The sequence below is a fragment of the Chlamydotis macqueenii genome, chromosome 6 (genome assembly GCF_036417535.1).
Source record: "Chlamydotis macqueenii isolate bChlMac1 chromosome 6, bChlMac1.mat, whole genome shotgun sequence".
NCBI lineage: Eukaryota > Metazoa > Chordata > Aves > Otidiformes > Otididae > Chlamydotis > Chlamydotis macqueenii.
This window is the reverse complement of record NC_141561.1, coordinates 5,726,403-5,745,123: the sequence shown is the minus strand read 5'-3', so window position 1 is coordinate 5,745,123 and position 18,721 is coordinate 5,726,403. Positions and strand designations below refer to the sequence as shown.

The 18,721-nt window shown below is 35.9% G+C and overlaps 1 protein-coding gene across 1 annotated transcript in view; it reads right to left on the bottom strand.

The window, feature by feature from the left end:
- LRP1B (LDL receptor related protein 1B) overlaps positions 1–18,721 on the bottom strand; it is a 579,931-nt gene that overhangs the window by 224,024 nt on the left and 337,186 nt on the right. Inside the window, exons 19-24 of the mRNA XM_086750558.1 lie at positions 17,637–17,762; positions 16,191–16,307; positions 11,933–12,013; positions 10,484–10,651; positions 8,316–8,498; positions 1,572–1,772 (exon numbers count right to left, since the gene is read on the bottom strand). Of these exons, the coding sequence (XP_086606684.1) occupies positions 1,572–1,772; positions 8,316–8,498; positions 10,484–10,651; positions 11,933–12,013; positions 16,191–16,307; positions 17,637–17,762 (876 nt within the window). The remainder of the gene's footprint in view (positions 1–1,571; positions 1,773–8,315; positions 8,499–10,483; positions 10,652–11,932; positions 12,014–16,190; positions 16,308–17,636; positions 17,763–18,721) is intronic.

The window sequence follows — 18,721 nt, the reverse complement described above, 5'->3', positions numbered from 1 at the left end:
GGGAGGGCCAAACTGGTCCATTATTACACTAGGCTTCGCTTTTAGTTTTTAATCTATTTGTGACTTTTAGTTATTTTGTTTGATTCTAACAAGTCTCTGAAAGCCTTGTTTATTTGCGATAAGAGGTATAAATGTAAGTTGTCTGCAGAAGAATTTTTTCTTTCCACTTAAAAATAAAATCCCTTCTTCTAATGGTCCTTTGTTCAGATTTCAAGTTTGGTTTTTGTGTTTTTTTTTTTTAATATAACAAAAAAGAATCAATGTTGTTCATGTGTCTAACATGCAAATGTGTCGCCCAACATCCCATATTTCTCCTTCAGTTTATGCTTAGGTATGTTTTAAAACTAAATAATTAACAACTGCAACAGCATATATGTGTCATAATGGGCTACTATTGTAGAAAGATAATTGGCCAAACATAGAAATAGCATAGACATGAAATAAGTGAGCTTACACTATATTTTCTTTCACCTTGAATCTAGATTGTGTACTAATGACAAAACAGGTAACAGCATGGGGTTCATACGTTGCTCTCAGAGGACTTAGGGCTACAAAATATTACTGATGTGTTCCAGAGGATCACTGCATTTGAGATCCCCTCTTACAGTACAGTCTGCAGACCGGCAGAGCAGGATGGTGTTAACATCTCTTTGCCATATGCTGCAGCAGCTGCTGCCCAGGCAGGGGACTCTGCCTCCCATGCCAAGTGGGAATCGCCGGTGACTCAGCACAGCCCAAGGTGGGACACCTCAGTAAAGAGAGATCCTAGAGGGTGAAAATGCTTGCAAACATCTCCAAGTGCTTCGTAACTAAATGCTGGAAATTGTACAACGTTTTATGCAAAGACAGGACAGTGAGGAGAAGCGAATAGTTGAAATGAAAAAATAATTACAAAATTAGCTGAAGTTTTCCTACAAACCCTGTCTCACTTCGTATCACTAAACTACTATAGTATAATACTACTGCTACAGTATCATGAGTTCTTTTAAAATCTATTCACTTCATCTTTGCATATATTTTATAGTAATTCAATTAGGTTATCTGTTACACTCCCGTGTCAGATTTATAAAATCATTCTTGTACATTTTTTACTGAATACTGAATAAAATTGTATTGAGATAAGCTACATTCTCCCACATGCCATAAAATCCTTTCAACACCACCATCAGGGAAACATGTTAACTCCTCCCAGTCATCTCAATGCATTTCTTCTTGAAGTCCTACACAGCTACTGACAGGATTCTATCACTTGAAGCTTTTCTAGTTTAAAAAACCTGCAAATTAGCCTAAGTCCTTTACTATACACCAAGAGCCTTTGAAATTGTTTATCTCCAGGAGTATTTTAAGGTGTTAGGAAATGAAAGACTTCCCTAAGGAACTATGTTTTCCTTATTTGAAGAAAATGAAGACTTCAAGCAGATAACCAGTATGATTTAAATTAAATAAATATCCTCACATAGGCTACTGTGATAAAATTTCAGTCAGATTAAAATGAGAACTGTTTTTTCAACAGGAACTACTGTGACAAACAATATCAAGAACAATCAGGAAAATGTGTCTGAAAGAAGTACCACAAAGATCGCCTTCATCAGATCCATCAGGACAATCTCTTCTCCCATTGCAGAGCTTCTCAGGCTGTAGGCAGATGGAGGTATCATTAGCACAAGGGTATTTTGGTGGTCCACACATATAGCCCTCGCAATTATCCTCATCAGACTGATCCTCACAATCAATATCGCCATCACATAGCCACGCTTTGCTAATGCATCTCCCTTGGAGAAAAGAGACAATAAACACAGGAAATCAGAGTGGACGCAAACTTTGGAAAAAGCCTTCAGTAACATTACACAGATTTTTTTCTTTTTTTTTTTAATTATGCTTTTCTATTAATAGCAATTTCCTCTTAGATGAGCAGAAAGAAACCAACTTGTACTTATACTCTGAAGCATCACTCACATCAGTGTTGACAGTCTAATTTTTTGAACAACATAAATTCTATTTCTATGCTGAACAGAACTGCTTACAGGCAGGATACATTCTTATAATCTAAGTTAAATGTACCAAATTATACTAAAATGTTGTTTGTTTGTTTTTTAACTTCTGTTTTTCTTCATCTCCTCCATCTTCTACACCAACAGCCTTCCATAGGAGCAATGTTTCAATACATGACATACTATTAGCACAGGCTTGAGAAAAGCCTTTCTAGGGAGTATACACAATGCATTCCCAGATCATGTCAGATAACTGATCAGCTTTTAGACAAATTAACTCTAGTAGATGAAGCATCTTATGTCATTTGAATTTTACCAAACTAGAGTTCAGATCATTTCCTTCACTCCTCAAGAAGGGAAAAAAAAAAAACAAAAACAAACACTTTTGTGCTGACCATCAGTGTTTAAAGATGCAAGACAGTTTCTTGACTGATCTTTAAAAAACAAAACCAAAACACTTACAGATATTAAATCAGAATCACCCAAGCATGGGATTTTAATAGTGAAAAGTAACTCATATTGTGAATGCTACCACTTACAGGTGTGTGCGTGTGCACGCTCACGTCCCAAACTATTCTTCAACTCTCAAGCATAAATTTGTTACTTGCTAGCTACAACCAGTAGCAGGTAGTTGTGAATTTTGTTAACATCTGGACTAAACAGACACGACATGTACTTTACTCTCCAATTAATAAAGAGACAAGAGGTAGAACTATGTGTTGGGAAGCTGGTCTTGCACTCTGTTCCTACCTATAACCTATTTAGGTACAGAAAATCAGTCTGGAAGGGGAAAGAAGATCCTGAAATGTCTGGATCCATCGACAGCAATACTGGTGGATGCCCAAGGACTGAGCGGGGATGCCTGAGACTGGTAACTACAAACTGTTGCACAGCATGAACTGACACAACTTTCTGCCCAACCTTCCCCGTTCAGCAGTAATCTTCCCAGTAGGAAATTGAGACTGATAATTACTTTGTGGGGGAAGCAACTGAGTGAGTGTGTGAAATAATCAACTAGGGTAAAACACTAATATTGTTGGTTCTTTAATATATCTCAGTGTCAAATCTGCTACAGGCAGAGCTTTTACTCTTCGACCATGACACGGTTTCATATAAAACCACCTCAAAAGAAATTCTGTACTGCTGTCTACACAGTGTAGCAATTGTCCCTAACCATAAATCTACTGTCTGCCAAAATACAATAGCAGAGTGCAATTTCCTTTAAAGGAAATATTTGCTGAAGTTTAGTGTAATGCTTCTCATTTGATATTTTAGTCTTCTTGCAATGGGAAAGGTGCTGACATCCTCACAGAATGATAATGAGATAAATTAAGAGTGAAACAAGAACAATGAAAAAATAAGTTTCTGCAGCACTCACAACGTAAATGTAAGACTGTTCTCACTTTTTGTGAAGAAAAGTAAGAACCAAAACTTCAGGATCATACTACGGTGATTGTGGTTTCAAACAACAGAACATAATTTTACCAGTGCAAAATCACCTGGAAAACTTAAACAGGGAGTGGTGTCAATCGGAATGAAAAGCTTTCACCATTTTCTATAACAGTCAAGGTCCCAAATATCCTGCACTGAATTGACAGAATTGCACAGACACAAGAAAATAAAGTTGTATGCATGATATGTATGCGGCTTATCCTTACATGCAATAACAAGTGTTTCAAAAAAGTGTCCATATTCATTATTGTCTTGAAATGATAATTGATTTTATATATTATAACACAGCAGTAGAATGAAAGCTAATTAAAAATACCAACATCAAGCAAACTATCTAGATCCCAGACTAAAGTGATGTTGCTTCCAGTAGAGCTCCTAATGTGTATTTTAATCTTTTATAGATACAAATGTTTAGAGAGCAAATCAGTTTTTCTGTCCTTGTCTTACCTTAATGAAGACATTTTACCACAAAAGATTTATCTTCCACTATGATAGCTATGACATGTTCTTAAGTAGAATATACTTAAAATGAATTAATCTTTGCCAAAATTCTAAAGAGATGGACTTAATTAATTATTATGACTGTCTTGAAATCATTATTTAAAATTCACTGAAGTATTTTTGCTTTATTGTCCCTTATTGAAATTCACTTTTTTGGTTTCTGGGAAGGTTTTCAGTAAGATTCCGTCATAAATTAATTGCCTTAATGAATATATCTGTTCTTTTCCATGGCTCTTGTGTGTAACACAGAAGGAATAAGTGTAAAGTAGTGAAAGAAGTTCTAAAGCAACAAATATGTGGGAAAGCTGGATCGAAATGCTTTTTCAACATTTTTCTATTTACTACAAACAGTAGCAAGTACAACAAAAGTAACTTTTCAGTCTTTGTTGGGATACTAAGTCTGGGAAGTTTTTTTACTGAATATATATTCAACTGTAGGAAAACTACTTTGGTGGAACATTAATTGCGTTGTTTCCTTTTACAGCTACTTTTTACTGCCTAAATCTATAATACCTTTCAAATCTCTAGAATGGACTCAATCGCATTCCTATCCAAATAAAATAATGTTCTAATATGACATATTTAACAAAATGTCATGATGGTCAGTGATCTTGCCTGTCTTGTAGAACAAACCTGAGACTTAGACTGAACTACTTTGTTTCAATAATATGTTTATCTCTGGTATTCAAAAGCTTTTAGTAAAAAGGAGATGTTTATAAATATCTCCTAGGTGAGAAAGAAGTAAGAAAAAAATCAGTCTAAACATGGCAGCTGTATCACAGAAAACAATGATAACATGAATTGAGGATAAAAATAGTATTGGAACAATATATGTCAATGTATATTTGCTGTTGTGGTTTTTTTTTTTTTAATATTTTTAATGTCAACTGAATCCATCCCTCCAGTCAGATATTTCATCATTCTAACCCATCATTATGTTCAAAAAGGTTATTCTAAGTAATTGTACAAGATGTGCAGCTCTAAAGATCTAAAAGTGAGAGAGGAGACAGAGCATGCAGGGAACAAGTGGACGTAACACTGGCAAACCTACCTTGTGAACGATATTCTTTCCACCCACCCTTTCAACTCCTCCATGCTTCTCATTTTTATGTTCTTACTAAATCTCCGCCTCTTCCAAAACTCCTTGCGTGCCATATCTCTCCACAGTAACACTTTCCTCCTCATCAGCCCTCAGATAATCTGTAGGGCAGCCCTACCAATTTCCTTGTCACATCCTTGTATCTTGACTTACAGTCCCCATCCAGACTGCTATTGCGGCTGCCCTCCTCTTCCAGCACCACTGCGACCATCACCCTTGACTATATTTCCTCTCTATGTACATCCTTTATTTTCCATTCCAGAGAAAACCTGCTTCTTCCCTCATCTATTTTTTCTTTCCCTACAGTGTGTTATTTACATGTGAGAAAAACATAGGACAAAATAATAGCCCAAAGGGCAGCATTAAAAATGGTAAGATACAAAATTAACTGTTTCGTGAAACAAATGTAAAAAGCAGTATGACAAATATACAACATAGTTCAGATCTACTGCTTACTAAACTGAAGTATTAATGGCTCTTTTGCATTTGCCTTCACAGAAATGCTTGATTATGATCATTAGAGTAATTAGATAACTTTTAAAGCGAGACTGCACAGATTGTGCTCGTGGTCCAGTACTACCAACTGCAAAGTAGGAAGATGGAATAAAAAGGATAGATTTATGTAGTACATAAAACTGAGTTGAAGTACATGCTTGTAATAATTTTTGGAGGACAGAATCAGAATTTAAAATACAAAGCTGGATCTTAGACTAATCTAATTTAGTCTAGTCTAATTTAAAAGAAAACTGATGAATTCAAAAGCAGAAAATAACTGGCTAGAAGCAGTCCAATGGCAGTAAATCTCAATCAGACAGTTATTGCATCTCATATCCTATTGCTGTGCGAACTGTAGTATATTTTTCATCACACATCACCACAAACAAATGTGTGATGTCCTTGAAAAAAAATTAGAAACACCATTCTGAAGTCAGTTAACTCAAGTCCTCTACAGCATTTTGGCTGACTTGGGATACCACAGCTCAAGAACTGCATAAATCAGACAGTTCCAGTGAGAAAATACTAAAGGTTTAAAAATGCAAAATAAAAACAGAAGACATGTGAGAAAAAAAAAATTGTTTATTCAACAAAAATCTAGTTAAGGAGACATATGACAGAGGTCTTTCAATATTCAAAAGATTTTTATACTGGTGAAAAGATTAAGACAATCAACTAAGCTTGCAGCAAAGTGAGAAGACTTATTGGGAAAAAAATGTTCAACTATTAGAGGCAAATTACTAAAAGGCTATCTCTATAAGTTATAATATACCCTCGATTGAATATGCTTAAGTGCATATCAGAAAAGGGGCTGGATATGATGGGTTCTTGGGGCGACCATTACTCTAAGCAGAAAAATCACGTTTGGCTGAAGGCTGACAAACACCGTAATTGGAACATGACACTCATGCCTGTGGCATTGCAACAGATTAACCAGAGCCAACAAAAGCTACAGTAAGGAAGTACCCTGCAGCTACTATTTACACCCTTAAAACAAACAAAAAGAAGTAAAAAAGTAGGCAGTAACATTTCACTGTTACTGTTCTTGCCAACTGTCATTTCGCTCAAAATATATTGCCTGTCTCCTCTCCCTCCATACATACAGACCTACCCAGAGCCATCATATACCGCACTAGGAAATCAGATGCCACTACCTAGCAATCTATAAGGGAACAATTAACCAGTTTCTCCTTATCTGAACAATTCTCATAAAGGCTGAAACCAGACAGAATTATTTCTTTAGAATAATCCACAGAGAAAATGATGTTTATTCTGAAACTGAAAGAATCATGACAGAACGTCTTTTTTTATAAAACCAGTATGACTCATTTGTCTTGCCATATGGAATTAAACTGAAAAGTAGCTAACCAAAATTTTGCTTTCGCTGTTTTCTGTTCCAATGCATTACCAACATGCCTTCTCCAGAGCAGCAGTTTTGCTCCTTCTAGGACTGATGGAAGGAAAACAGCAAGAGGAAAAAATTATGGATGGAACTGTCACAACTGGTTCCTAAGGTGATGTTTCCACACAACCAACAAGCACGATTGCATTTTCCTCTGAATCAAAGCCATATACCCTTGAATCTAGCCAATGTTTGACTGTTTTTTGTTTTTTTTTTTTTGCGCTGTACGTATACATGGTACTTAGACAAGTCACATTTCATCTTTCATCCTGTAAACTGCCAGAGATATAATCCCTTTTTATCTAGTGAAGCTGTTTCATTTAACAGCTACTTGTTCTAGATATCTTTATGGAAACTGTAAGAACACAAAAGGAAATGTTTTGTTTAGAGAAAATTCAGTATTCTGTCCTTATTTATCTGGACATTATGATGTCTATAAAATCTAAGCAGCAGCAAACCTCCAACCATTTCTGAAGACATCCTGAAGTAGTTCACATATTAAAAGTGAACTCTGTTCACACTATAGATCTGAATAAAGAATCTTCCTGTATCCATACATGTTCACAAATTTTTTTGGACAGAGCTCACGTAACTAGACTGCAACGTTTATCATGCTTAGCTATAACACAGGCACTATAATGGGTTCTCCTTTCCTGTAATAATTATAGTTGCCTAACGGCAAAAATAGTACTTCTTATTATATCCTGAATTAAATTTTGCTTTTAAAAGTTATTTTACTCCCAATATTTCATTAAGCTTTGAAATAAATTGTAAAAAGATAAATACAATGCTGACATATATTAATTTCTTCCTTAACTGGACTGTCCCTTAAGAAAATGTTCCATCTAAGCATTATTTTGTAAAATAGCCTCAGGTAAAGATTGCCACAGTCTTTTCACATTTTTTTAATGAAGCATACTTAGCAAAATTTGATTTTAACCATTCTCAAATGATGTATTTTTCTTCCAACATTTCAGTTTGAATTTCCAGTGCTTCAGTTCTAATTCTTTGAGGTCTTCTAGCTAATTACTTTATACCATTTACATCAACTTCTAGGGCCAAAGACGGAAAAGAGAAAAAAAATATCTGGACTTCAAAGTACTATTGAATGTTACATTTAAGTATTCAGTTTGATGTACTATCATATAGAACAGTTTCAGCTTTTTGTAATCTCAAATCTCATCTATTTTATATTGTAAATAAGAAAACAGGTTAGGGGAAGAATATTAATATTATTTTCCTGATATGAATACAGTAAGTGACATCACCTCAGTAGTAGAAAACATCAGGCTCCATATTCAAATAGCAGATATGTGATCAAATCACAGACACAGACGAAAGTAAATGAGAGCAAAACATATCTACAAGCATATACCTGTACTTTTGCAGGAGAACTTTGTTTTTTCATCACATAGTCGTATAGTTCCATTACAGCCTTTTTCGTCACTACCATCTTCACAGTCCTTTTCTCCGTCACAGCGCCACAACTCAGGAACACAGTTACCATCAGGACTGCACTGAAATTCCTTCCCATTGCACCTTCCAGGAGAGGGAGTTTCTTAGAAAAATAAGAATTACATTGAAGAACTTGCTTATGTAAGTTTTTCCATGCCAAGTCTACAGTGACTTAGAATCTCTCTTCCTAACCAAAGCCAAAAATCAGAGTCCCCAAGTAAACACTCAAAACTCAATATTCCTTCGTAATTTATCACTCCTGCACAACCTTCGGACCAGCTCTTTCTTACCCTGCTCACTCCCTTCATTCCCCCCTCCACCATAGCTCAAGCTAAACACCATTTTTTTTTTTTGGCACAGCTGTCAGACAAGAATAAATTTGGACATGTAAGGAGAACCAAGGCTCATAAAGCTTAATTGGTGGTTTGTAAGCCCTGTCTCTCACCCTCAGGCTCCACTCCCTACCCCTTCTTCGTTCTCCTCTGTTTTCCAAAAAGGTCCATCTCCTAGTTCATAAAATAGGAAAGGTCACACCTCTGCTCTGACACAAGGGTCTCAACATCACCTGGTTCGTGCTATTGCATCACTAGCAGACCTAGTTGTGACCTTTCTGAATTCATAGAATCACAGAATGGTTTGAGTTGGAAGGGACCTTTAAAGGCCATCCAGTCCAACCCCCCTGCAAGGACCAGGGACATCCCCGACTAGATCAGGTTGCTCAGAGCCTCATCCAACCTGGCCTTGAATGTCTCCAGGGATGGGGCATCCACCACCTCTCTGGGCAACCTGTTCCAGTGCTCTACAACCCTCATTATAAAAAAAATTTTCCTAATATCTAATCTAAAACTACCATTTCCACAAGTAACTAAATTCCACAGTAACAAGCTTCAGCTCAGTGCAGCTATGGAATCAGTCTTGAATGTTTCAAAAACCAAATTAACTGTGATTTTAATTATTCATCACATATTTCTCTAAGTATTTTCTAGATGATGGCCTTTTAAATTTTATCCTTGCCCTCCTTCTCCCAAACTGTTACCACTGTGTTTCTAGTATTTCATAACATACTAGCTACAATAACATGTACTTTAAAGTCATTCTAAACTTATATGTTCCTATTTGTAATAAAAATTATTTTTGAATAAATTCTTATAGCACTATCTACAAGTACAAGGTTTATTTAATTAAAAGTTGCCTTTTTTCTAAATAATCTGCATTCTTGAATTCTATCATAAATAAAGCAAAGACAAGTTGCTAGACAAGTGTACATCATGTAGCAAAGCAGGACACAGATGATGTATGAACTGACAATAACTGTGTAAAACAGTGCTATTTCAGAGACAGCGGTGCAAACCCCAACATAACACTCCATTGTATAAAAAGGTAGAGCAAGATTTTAAGCTTTGAGATGGATGTGAACAAGAGGGAAAGCCAGTAGTTTCATTCCAGAGATGATGATGATGATAGTAGTAGTAATAATAATTTGTAAATATTAAAAAAATTAAGGACTTTACACTACTCATGCACAGCATTCTGGTAATTCACCTATTTGTATGAGGTCTGCAGCTAGTTTTATTATTTAAACTCATGAGAAAGAACCAATAAAATTCTGCACAATTACTTTATGTGGAAAAATCACTATGAGAAAAAAAAATGAGAGAAAAATATCCCCTCATTCTTATCTGCTTGTTCTTTATCCTTTGCTACGAGTATTCTCTCTCCCTTCTCTTCCCACCCAAATAAATACATCACATCACACACTGTAATTTGTTAAAACATTTTTATGCTTCAGTAACAATATAAAAAAACCCAACACCCAAGATTTGGATCACAGAAAAATGAGATTATTACTGCATTAAAACCCCAGAAAGTATAAATGGCAACTTAAGGAATGCTGCTCACTTTCTCTTTATCTAGGCACCATGCACCTTCGACATTATCATATTATACTTGACATGTTTTCCATTCCAACCTTTACCAAGGTTAAAAGCATTTTCTCTTTTTCCATTGAATGAAGATGGATCCCCTGTATTTATAAAGCATTCTCTGTGTTTATAAGTATTAAAATGTAGGAAGAAAAAAAAAGCTAACCTTCCTTGCTGCAGTTCGTTTTGGTTTCATCACTGAAATCTCCACAGTCATTGTCACCATCACACGCCCAGTGATTAGGGATACATCTACCATTGTGACATCTGAATTGATCGGCAGAACACGAGTGAATACAGCCCAGTTCATCACTTCCATCACCACAGTCGTCATCTGCAAATATCAGTTTTTAAAATTATTTTTAAAGATTAAATGCATGAATAAAAAAAATGTGAGGAAAAAAAGATATTTCCAGAAAGTTAAGAGAAAAATAATGTGCAGTAAATAAAATAGTATGTTTAATGCCCACAGGCAAATGGTAAAATTATTCCTACTGCTGGTAATTGCTTAACTCTGATTTACCAATAGCACTTGACACACTGTCATTTTGGATAGTCTAAGCCCTTACACTTACTCACTAGGTTCAATCACTGACGCCAGAATGCATGAGAAGGTTGTAGATTTTCCTCATTTCTTTAGGAATGTATAACTACACAGGTTTCCAAACACAGTAGGTTTACTTTATTCTCAGTGATTCGTTAATTTAGATGGTTAAGCACACACACACACACAGAGAGCTTCATCTAAACCAAAATGAAAACCTGACGTCAGAATTCCTTTCCAACAGTATTACAAAGGTTGTTTCCACGTACTTGCAACAGTGCAAGGTGGAGAAAGACAGCAGCATGTAAATTAGGGTGGAACGCAGTTTCTCATTACTCTAATATTGTAGTCATTACAACAGTCTTAAGGCAATTGCTAAAATTACCAAAAGGTAGATATGTTACATAGACACTCCTTGTACAGAATTTCAAGTCAGCACACTGTGATAATTTGGGACATGTGTCCATTTACAGCTATGAATTCCTGTCAGCCTCAAAATGACAGTAATATCAAATGCTATGATGGATGAGGAACCAAGCCAATGTTATTAGGACTGGCATGACATCACTCCCGCATCACAAGCTCTGAGAGAAGATTAATTTTAACAGCTTTCATTCAAATATGTACTCCTTCAGACAAAATAACTACATTGTAAAGTCTTCCTAGCCTTCCCTCAAGGAATGCTCTTTATTAAATGGAACTTGCCCACAAACCACAATAAGCCAGCTATTTCTGTCACTGGAGGTACTTTGTTTTCTAAAAGTAGAAAATACTTTCATAAGCAATAGTTTAGCTTCTTTTTGTTTTAAAAATGAAAGTTTACATCACACTGTGTTTCACAGAATATGCTATTTGTAACTATTACCATATCCGCTGCATCATTCCTTATATGAAGCTTCAGCATTGCTGCTTTCTAGGTCAGGTCAGTAATCTAAAAATACTGCATTTATTCTCTGACCAGTTAAAAGGCAAACTGGCAATATCAGTCTCAGAAGAAGAGAGTGAGTATCAAAGCAATATTTATGTAATATCTACCATATTCATTTAAGATATGGAACACTTGATACTTACCTGAATCACAGAGCCATTTGCTGCTAATGCATCTTCCATTTTTGCATATAAATTGAGTTAGGGGCTCACATGTTGGGAATTCTGTTTTTTTCAAAAAGAAATAAAAACTATTTAATGTATATCTTCCTTAGTAATATTCTTCCATCTTCCTATATGCATAAATTACACAAGTGTATTGTATCAAACATTTGCACCTGCCAGATATAAATCTGGAGAGGAGAAAGAGGTGAGACACCAAAAAGAGAGGATAAAAAGGCTTTAAACTGTAAATACCGGTCCAAACTCTATCTTTCCTCAACAACAACCATTGAAATGCATTATTCTGTATCTTATAACATGGTCCTATATTCCCATCAGACCAGGGCTGTCTTTGCCACTAAGCATATAATATTTATGAGTAATTATAGCTTGATGACCGATACAAACCATATTTTCACTGTGTTTATTTATATAAAAAAAGTTCTCCAGTTGCAATAACACCGCCAGTAAAAGACAGGAAAGGGAAGTCTATAAAATGAGAAGGTTAAGTACCAAGCAAAAGAACAGCCAAGAAATAAAGTTACTGTACACTGACATAATAAAATCCAGAAGTAAAATGTCAGTATTTACAACCATTTCCTCCAAGAATTCCATTAAAAGTAGTAGAAAACTGAGACAATGTCAGCATCAAATCAAACCAGCTGCATCAAATAGTAAAATTTAGAGATCATCAAGAACATCGTAAGACTGAAGTGATTATTCTTCTGCTTCAACACAACACAAGGGTGGGAAGAAAAGTTAACACTGATGACAACACTTTGTCAATTACTCCTAGAAAGTTTTTTGTTGTTAAGCTTAAAACAACAACAAAAAAAAAAACCAAAAAACCAACAACAAACAAAAAAAGCACACTATTTTCCTTGAGGGAAAACATTACTGATGACAAAAAACTGTTCCAACACAAATAGGGTAGATGTGCAAGTATGACAGTACTTAGCTCCAATATATGCCTTATATGTTTCAATCAAAGTTGAAACTAATTTTTAATTTTGCGTTCTAGTTGTTCAATAATTTTTCTACAAATTTAACTTGTATATTAAATTCCCCTTTTCCATACATGAATGCCTTCATTTTCTTTATGTTCATCTGTCTACCCAAGATCTGTATAAAGAGACAGACAGTAATTAAAATGAATTGTGATTACCCTCACCGCCACCCCTCCCATCTCAGGATTCTCAGCCCACCACAGTCTTTCCACGGATGTTTTACAGTATCTCCAGTGTTTGATTCTCACAGCTGCAGCCTCCACTACCATCCACAGCTCCCTCTGACATCCTAGACGACAGGCACAACACTTCCCCTCGCTGTCCCTATGGTCTCCCCAGTACCCCTTTCATTTCCCTATTGTGCAGCAAAGTGATGCATATCCTTGTAGCTGATTCACAGCCATCCCTGAGCTGATTGCTCTACAGACAGACCAAGCAAGAAGGATGCCTCTTAAGCTCACAGTGAAGTCTCTCCACAGTGTAGACACTGCTATCCAGTCATCTTCTGAAAGCTCCAGATCCTTGATTTTTCTTTTACCCTTCTGTTATTGACTGCAGCTGGTATGACAATGAACTGATAAACAGATGGACACAAAAGAAAAAAAAAAACAAAACACAAAACCCAAAGTTTTGTTTCCTTTAGAAAAGCAGTAGAAAAAGGAGGGTCTCTTCCCAAATTATCTTCAGAAATGTCATGCTTCTTAGGAAATCTGGTTGTATATTAAGAAAAAAGTGTATGCATTACAATATTAACATAATCTTTCCAGTTCTTTTCACTCCAGCATGTTATTGTGGCTATTCTAAGCACAAATACAAGGTGGCGGATGAGAAGCTTAACATGAGCTGCCAAAGTGTACTTGCAGCCCAGAAAGCCAACCACATCCTGGGCTGCACCAAAAGAAGCGTGGCCAGAAGGTCGAGGGAGGTGATTCTCCCCCTCTGCTCTCATAAGGCCCCACCTAAAGTACTGTGCCCAGTTCTGGAACTCTCAGCACAGGAAAGACCTCTTGGAGCAGGTCCAGGGGAGACCATGAAGATGATCAGAGGGCTGGAACACCTCTCTTATCAGGACAGGCTGAGAGAGCTGGGGCTGTTCAGGCTGGAGAAAAGAAGGCTCCACGGAGACCTGATAGTGGCCTTCTGGTACCTAAAGGGGGCCTATGGGAAAGATGGGGAGAAACTCTTCAGCAGGGCCTGTTGTGATAGGATGAGCGGTAATGGTTTCAAAATAGAACGAGGTAGATTCAGACTGGACATCAGAAAAAAAAAAAAAATACCATGAGGGGGGTGGAACACTGGAACAGGTTGCCCAGAGAGGTGGTGGATGCCCCATCCTTGAAAACATTCCAAGCCAGGTTGGATGGGGCTCTGAGCAACCTGATCTGGTTGGAGATGTCCCTGCTCCTTGCAGGGGAGTTGGACTGGATGGGCTTTAAAGGTCCCTTCCAACCCAAACTAGTATATGATTCTATGATTTCAGAGATGGCAAAATACAGTGAGACCACTCAGATGAGCTATTCTATGTCTCTATACAAGAGAACTTACTTGATTTGAAACATGGCAATTAGAACTCTACCTTAAAAATATTCTCATTTGCACTCAGATAATTATTTTATTTTTATTTATAGTTTAGCAAATATGTCATCTTTTTTTAAGTAACTGATCAGATATCAATTACTGTCAATATGCAATTAGCTTTTTTTTTCTGGTTTATATCAGTATTAAAAGAAGAAAGAGGAAAAAAGTAATAAGAAATAAGAAAAAGAGAAAGCTGGTGAATATTCCAGGAAATGTAACTACTATTTTAGATGTAAAAATACTGAAAAATCTTGAATGCACTTATAGAAGAAGGAGATGGCGAGACTCACATATGGACTTAAAAAGTAACAACGTAAACTCAACTAACGAGCATTATGTGGTTGCCAGTCATGAATAATTCCAAATTAAACAAACTTAAGAGATTATGGATGAACAGAATTTACTAACTGAATCCTACATGATGCCTTCTATAGATTCTTCAGTAACTGAGGTCATGAAGATTTACGTTTATGGAACGTAAGGCATGGACCTATGACTCATCTAAGCATTTACTTTCTACTGTTTTCTTGCTTTCCACTGCAAGTGATTCACAGATATTGAGATTTCTGCAGAAAATTGTTATCAGTAATACAACTCTACTGGAAAGGTTTACAGTAGTAAGAAGTTTCAAAGAAACAAAAAAAAAAAAAAAAAAAAAAGTAACATTTTGTCAACAACATTGCTCTCATAGTTTGATTTTGATTAAAAAAACCAAAACATTTTTGTAACAGTGAATCAAGTTAGAATATGAGCTATATCTGAGAAAAATACAGGTCTAACTACTACATATCCTAACAAGTACAGTTTAGATTTTAATTTTTTGTGCACAACCTGTCACTTCATGATTACATGGTTGATGCTACTGAAATAATCCGTCAGCATTCTTGAAAACTCCTGAAAAGTCATTTCAGAAACATATCCTATTACACCATGACATACTTACTAATCCATATTAGTAAGTCAAATAGTATCACAAGTATTGCCTTGTAAACAGGGAACTCCCTGATACAATATTTTACAGACAGCTCATTGACCCTTTTGCTCTCAGATGCACAGCAGTTATCTGTGACCTGCCAAGCAGATGAAGGCAGCCACGCTGACTTATGAAAACCTTAATTGCTTGGAAGCTGCTGATTAGGGAGAGCGCACCTCTCTGCAATATCTCAGTAAAGCAGCAATCAGCAGAGCTGCTGATACTCTCTCATGATATAACCAACAAAGACTTTTTTTCCTGCAAAATGCAACATCAGAATAACCTTCTGTTCAGACTTGAAACAGTCTGATTTTATTGACATCTGGAATATGTTGAGTGGCCCCATGTGAAGAGGTGTGCACCCAAGATAAATATCAGTTTTTGATGGTGACAGTATTTGATAATGAGCTGTAAAATAGAAAAGTGTTAAAAATTGACTGATCTGCATATTTGGTATTGTAGTTAGAAGCTCATCAATAGAAAATGTAGCCTTTGCTTTGGGTTAATTTATTCATCAAATAAATGATATTTGCCATTTCAGAAAGAACATTATCAATTCATATAAAAACAAAAAAGCCCCTCTTACTTTTCCTATCCATTAGTTCCCATGAAAAAAGATCCTTATACGTTTAACTTTTTATAGAAAAATTTTACTTTTTCCCTCAAATGAATATTTACTTACCACAGGATGTCATCTCATCGGTTTCATCTCCACAGTCATCCTCCCTGTCACACAGCCACGATGTTGGAATACAGCGTCCATTCCCACAAGAAAACTGGTCAACTTGACACGTTCTTGCTGTCAAGACAAAACACTTCACAAATGCAAGGGCAATGGACTAAATCTGTTAGGTCTCTTGGTGCATGTCCGTATGTACAAGCTGAAAGTCTAGAGGGCATCTCCTGGCCTGCTGCACATTTTATCCAATCTGTCTAAACATCATTCCCCTCCCTTGATTTCAGAGAAAATTGAGGTCATCTGCAGGACTATGTGATTCCACGATTTAAAAAAAAAAAAAAAAAAAGATTGATACATCAGAAATCCCAATAATCAAAAGAATATTTCTTCATTTGGTATTCTCAACTATCGTTCTCCTTTTTCTTCATAGAAATAGCCCAAAATACAATGGAATAACAAGTTTAAAATATTTCAAGAAAGTATTTTTATAAATATGAATAGTGTTTGCCACTGCAGGAACAAAAGGAAAAACAAGAATACAGAATTCAGCCCATAGCTAACTAACACAGGATGAAAAATACAGTCTTCAAATCAGACTCTTATCCTACAAGTGAACAGCTGAGTATCAAAGGATATCGAGATGTACTACAATCTGCAATAATAGGGCAGAGGTGACATGAACACAGTAGGTCTGCGTTTGTGCTAGAGTGCTTTTGACTAAATTGCCCAAATAAGCAGAACCGGTTATTATACATATGAAAATTCACATCAAGCGAAATGAGTCCAGGGAATATTTTAATACACAATGTATGCTGTCTGCCACTGCATTTAAGATTAAAATAGTCATCAGCTTATTGATGCCTGATATTTTATGTACCACATATTTAATTACTGTTTATTGTACTCTACTGCCAAGCACTAAACATCACTTACATACAAGCAAAGGACAGATTTGTAACTCAGTGATTTACTGCAGTGGAATCAGCAAACAATCTTCATCTTGGTATTTCCTCAAAAGTCCACTATACAGCTAATAACTTACAAATGAAAACAATTTCAAGGTACCAAGAGGAAAATGAATAACTAATTAAGCTTTTATCAGCATAAAATAAAATTTGCTAGCGACATGCCACTCATCACAGATGTTAACAAACAAAATTCTAGCTGCCAAAAAAGATTTAGCAGGGACAAGTTTGTACCTAAGCAGTGCTCAGACAGTCAACCCTCATGGATAGATTAAGTGCTGAATTACTGCGGAAAGCACAGTCAAGCATAAGGATTAAGTAAAATGTAATTTGTATTCCAGCTTCATGGCATCAAAATCTGAATTAATTTAAAATGTCAATAATCAGATTACCAGTAGCAGACTGGTTCAGTTCAGAGCAGTCTTGAGCTGTATACAGAACCGGAGTTAGAGAACTCATATGCAAAACCAAGTAAAAATTTTACCTGCGCAGGTTTTGTTTGATTCATCTTCATTATTACCACAATCATTAGCTCCATCACAAAGCCACCTCTTGGGAATACAGCGATTGTTTTGGCACTTGAACTGATCATCAGGACAACTATGATTGACTGGAGAGAAAAAAAAATGGTAAGAGAGAAGTATTTTTCTAAGAAAATAATTAAAGAAAAAAAAAAGGTGAAAATAACACATTAAAATGGTGACGCAGTTAGTATGGTTATCCTGTATATATAATTACCACAATATACAAATTGTTCAGCAAACCAGAGCATTAAAAATTGCAGTGCTTCAGTCATAAATTAAACGATACATAGTAAAGATTCTCCTATCACAGTGTCAATATAGAGATCCTCTTCTATCAACCAAGTGATAAAAAGGTAGTAGCATTTCACAATGTTGCTATTTCCTTAAAGTAAAATGTCCTTGATCACAGTTCATCAATGTGATGAGGTCTGCAAACTGAGGTGCATTTAAACAAAACACCAAAGGGAACAGATGCAAGTTGCTATGTGCATATCCAAAATATCATACCACAGTGAGGAGGGATTTGGGCAGGTTATAGAATGCTTCTAAAATGATGCATGTTACTGTCAATGGCCACACAGAGATCTGCTGTTTACTTCTCGTGAATTTGTAGGTGTCAAAAAGTGAAATATGCACCACAGTGAAAAATTGCCAAAAAAAGGGAAAGTATTCAAGAATGAATAAGGTATCTCCCAAACATGTTTTTGCTAGCTACCAAGTGTCATGAAAAGGATGAAGGCTGAATGCACAGAAATTACGTAAACACTATTGACGGGCTCTTGCAGCTGTAGTAAGGATATATTAGCTTAAAAGAAGCAGAACATAAGAAGATTTATTACTAGCAGATCTTGCTAATCTTGATCTACATGAAAGCAGTAAACTACACAGAGTTTCAAACGCTGGGTTAAAAATAATCTCAAGCTATTTTCTACCTGCTCAGCCATCCACGGTCTCTTTTTTTTTTTAAGTTTAACATGTATCTGGAAACAAATGGTATTTAAAATGAAAGGATGTCTTGCAGGCTTATCCTTGACATTTCAGTAGC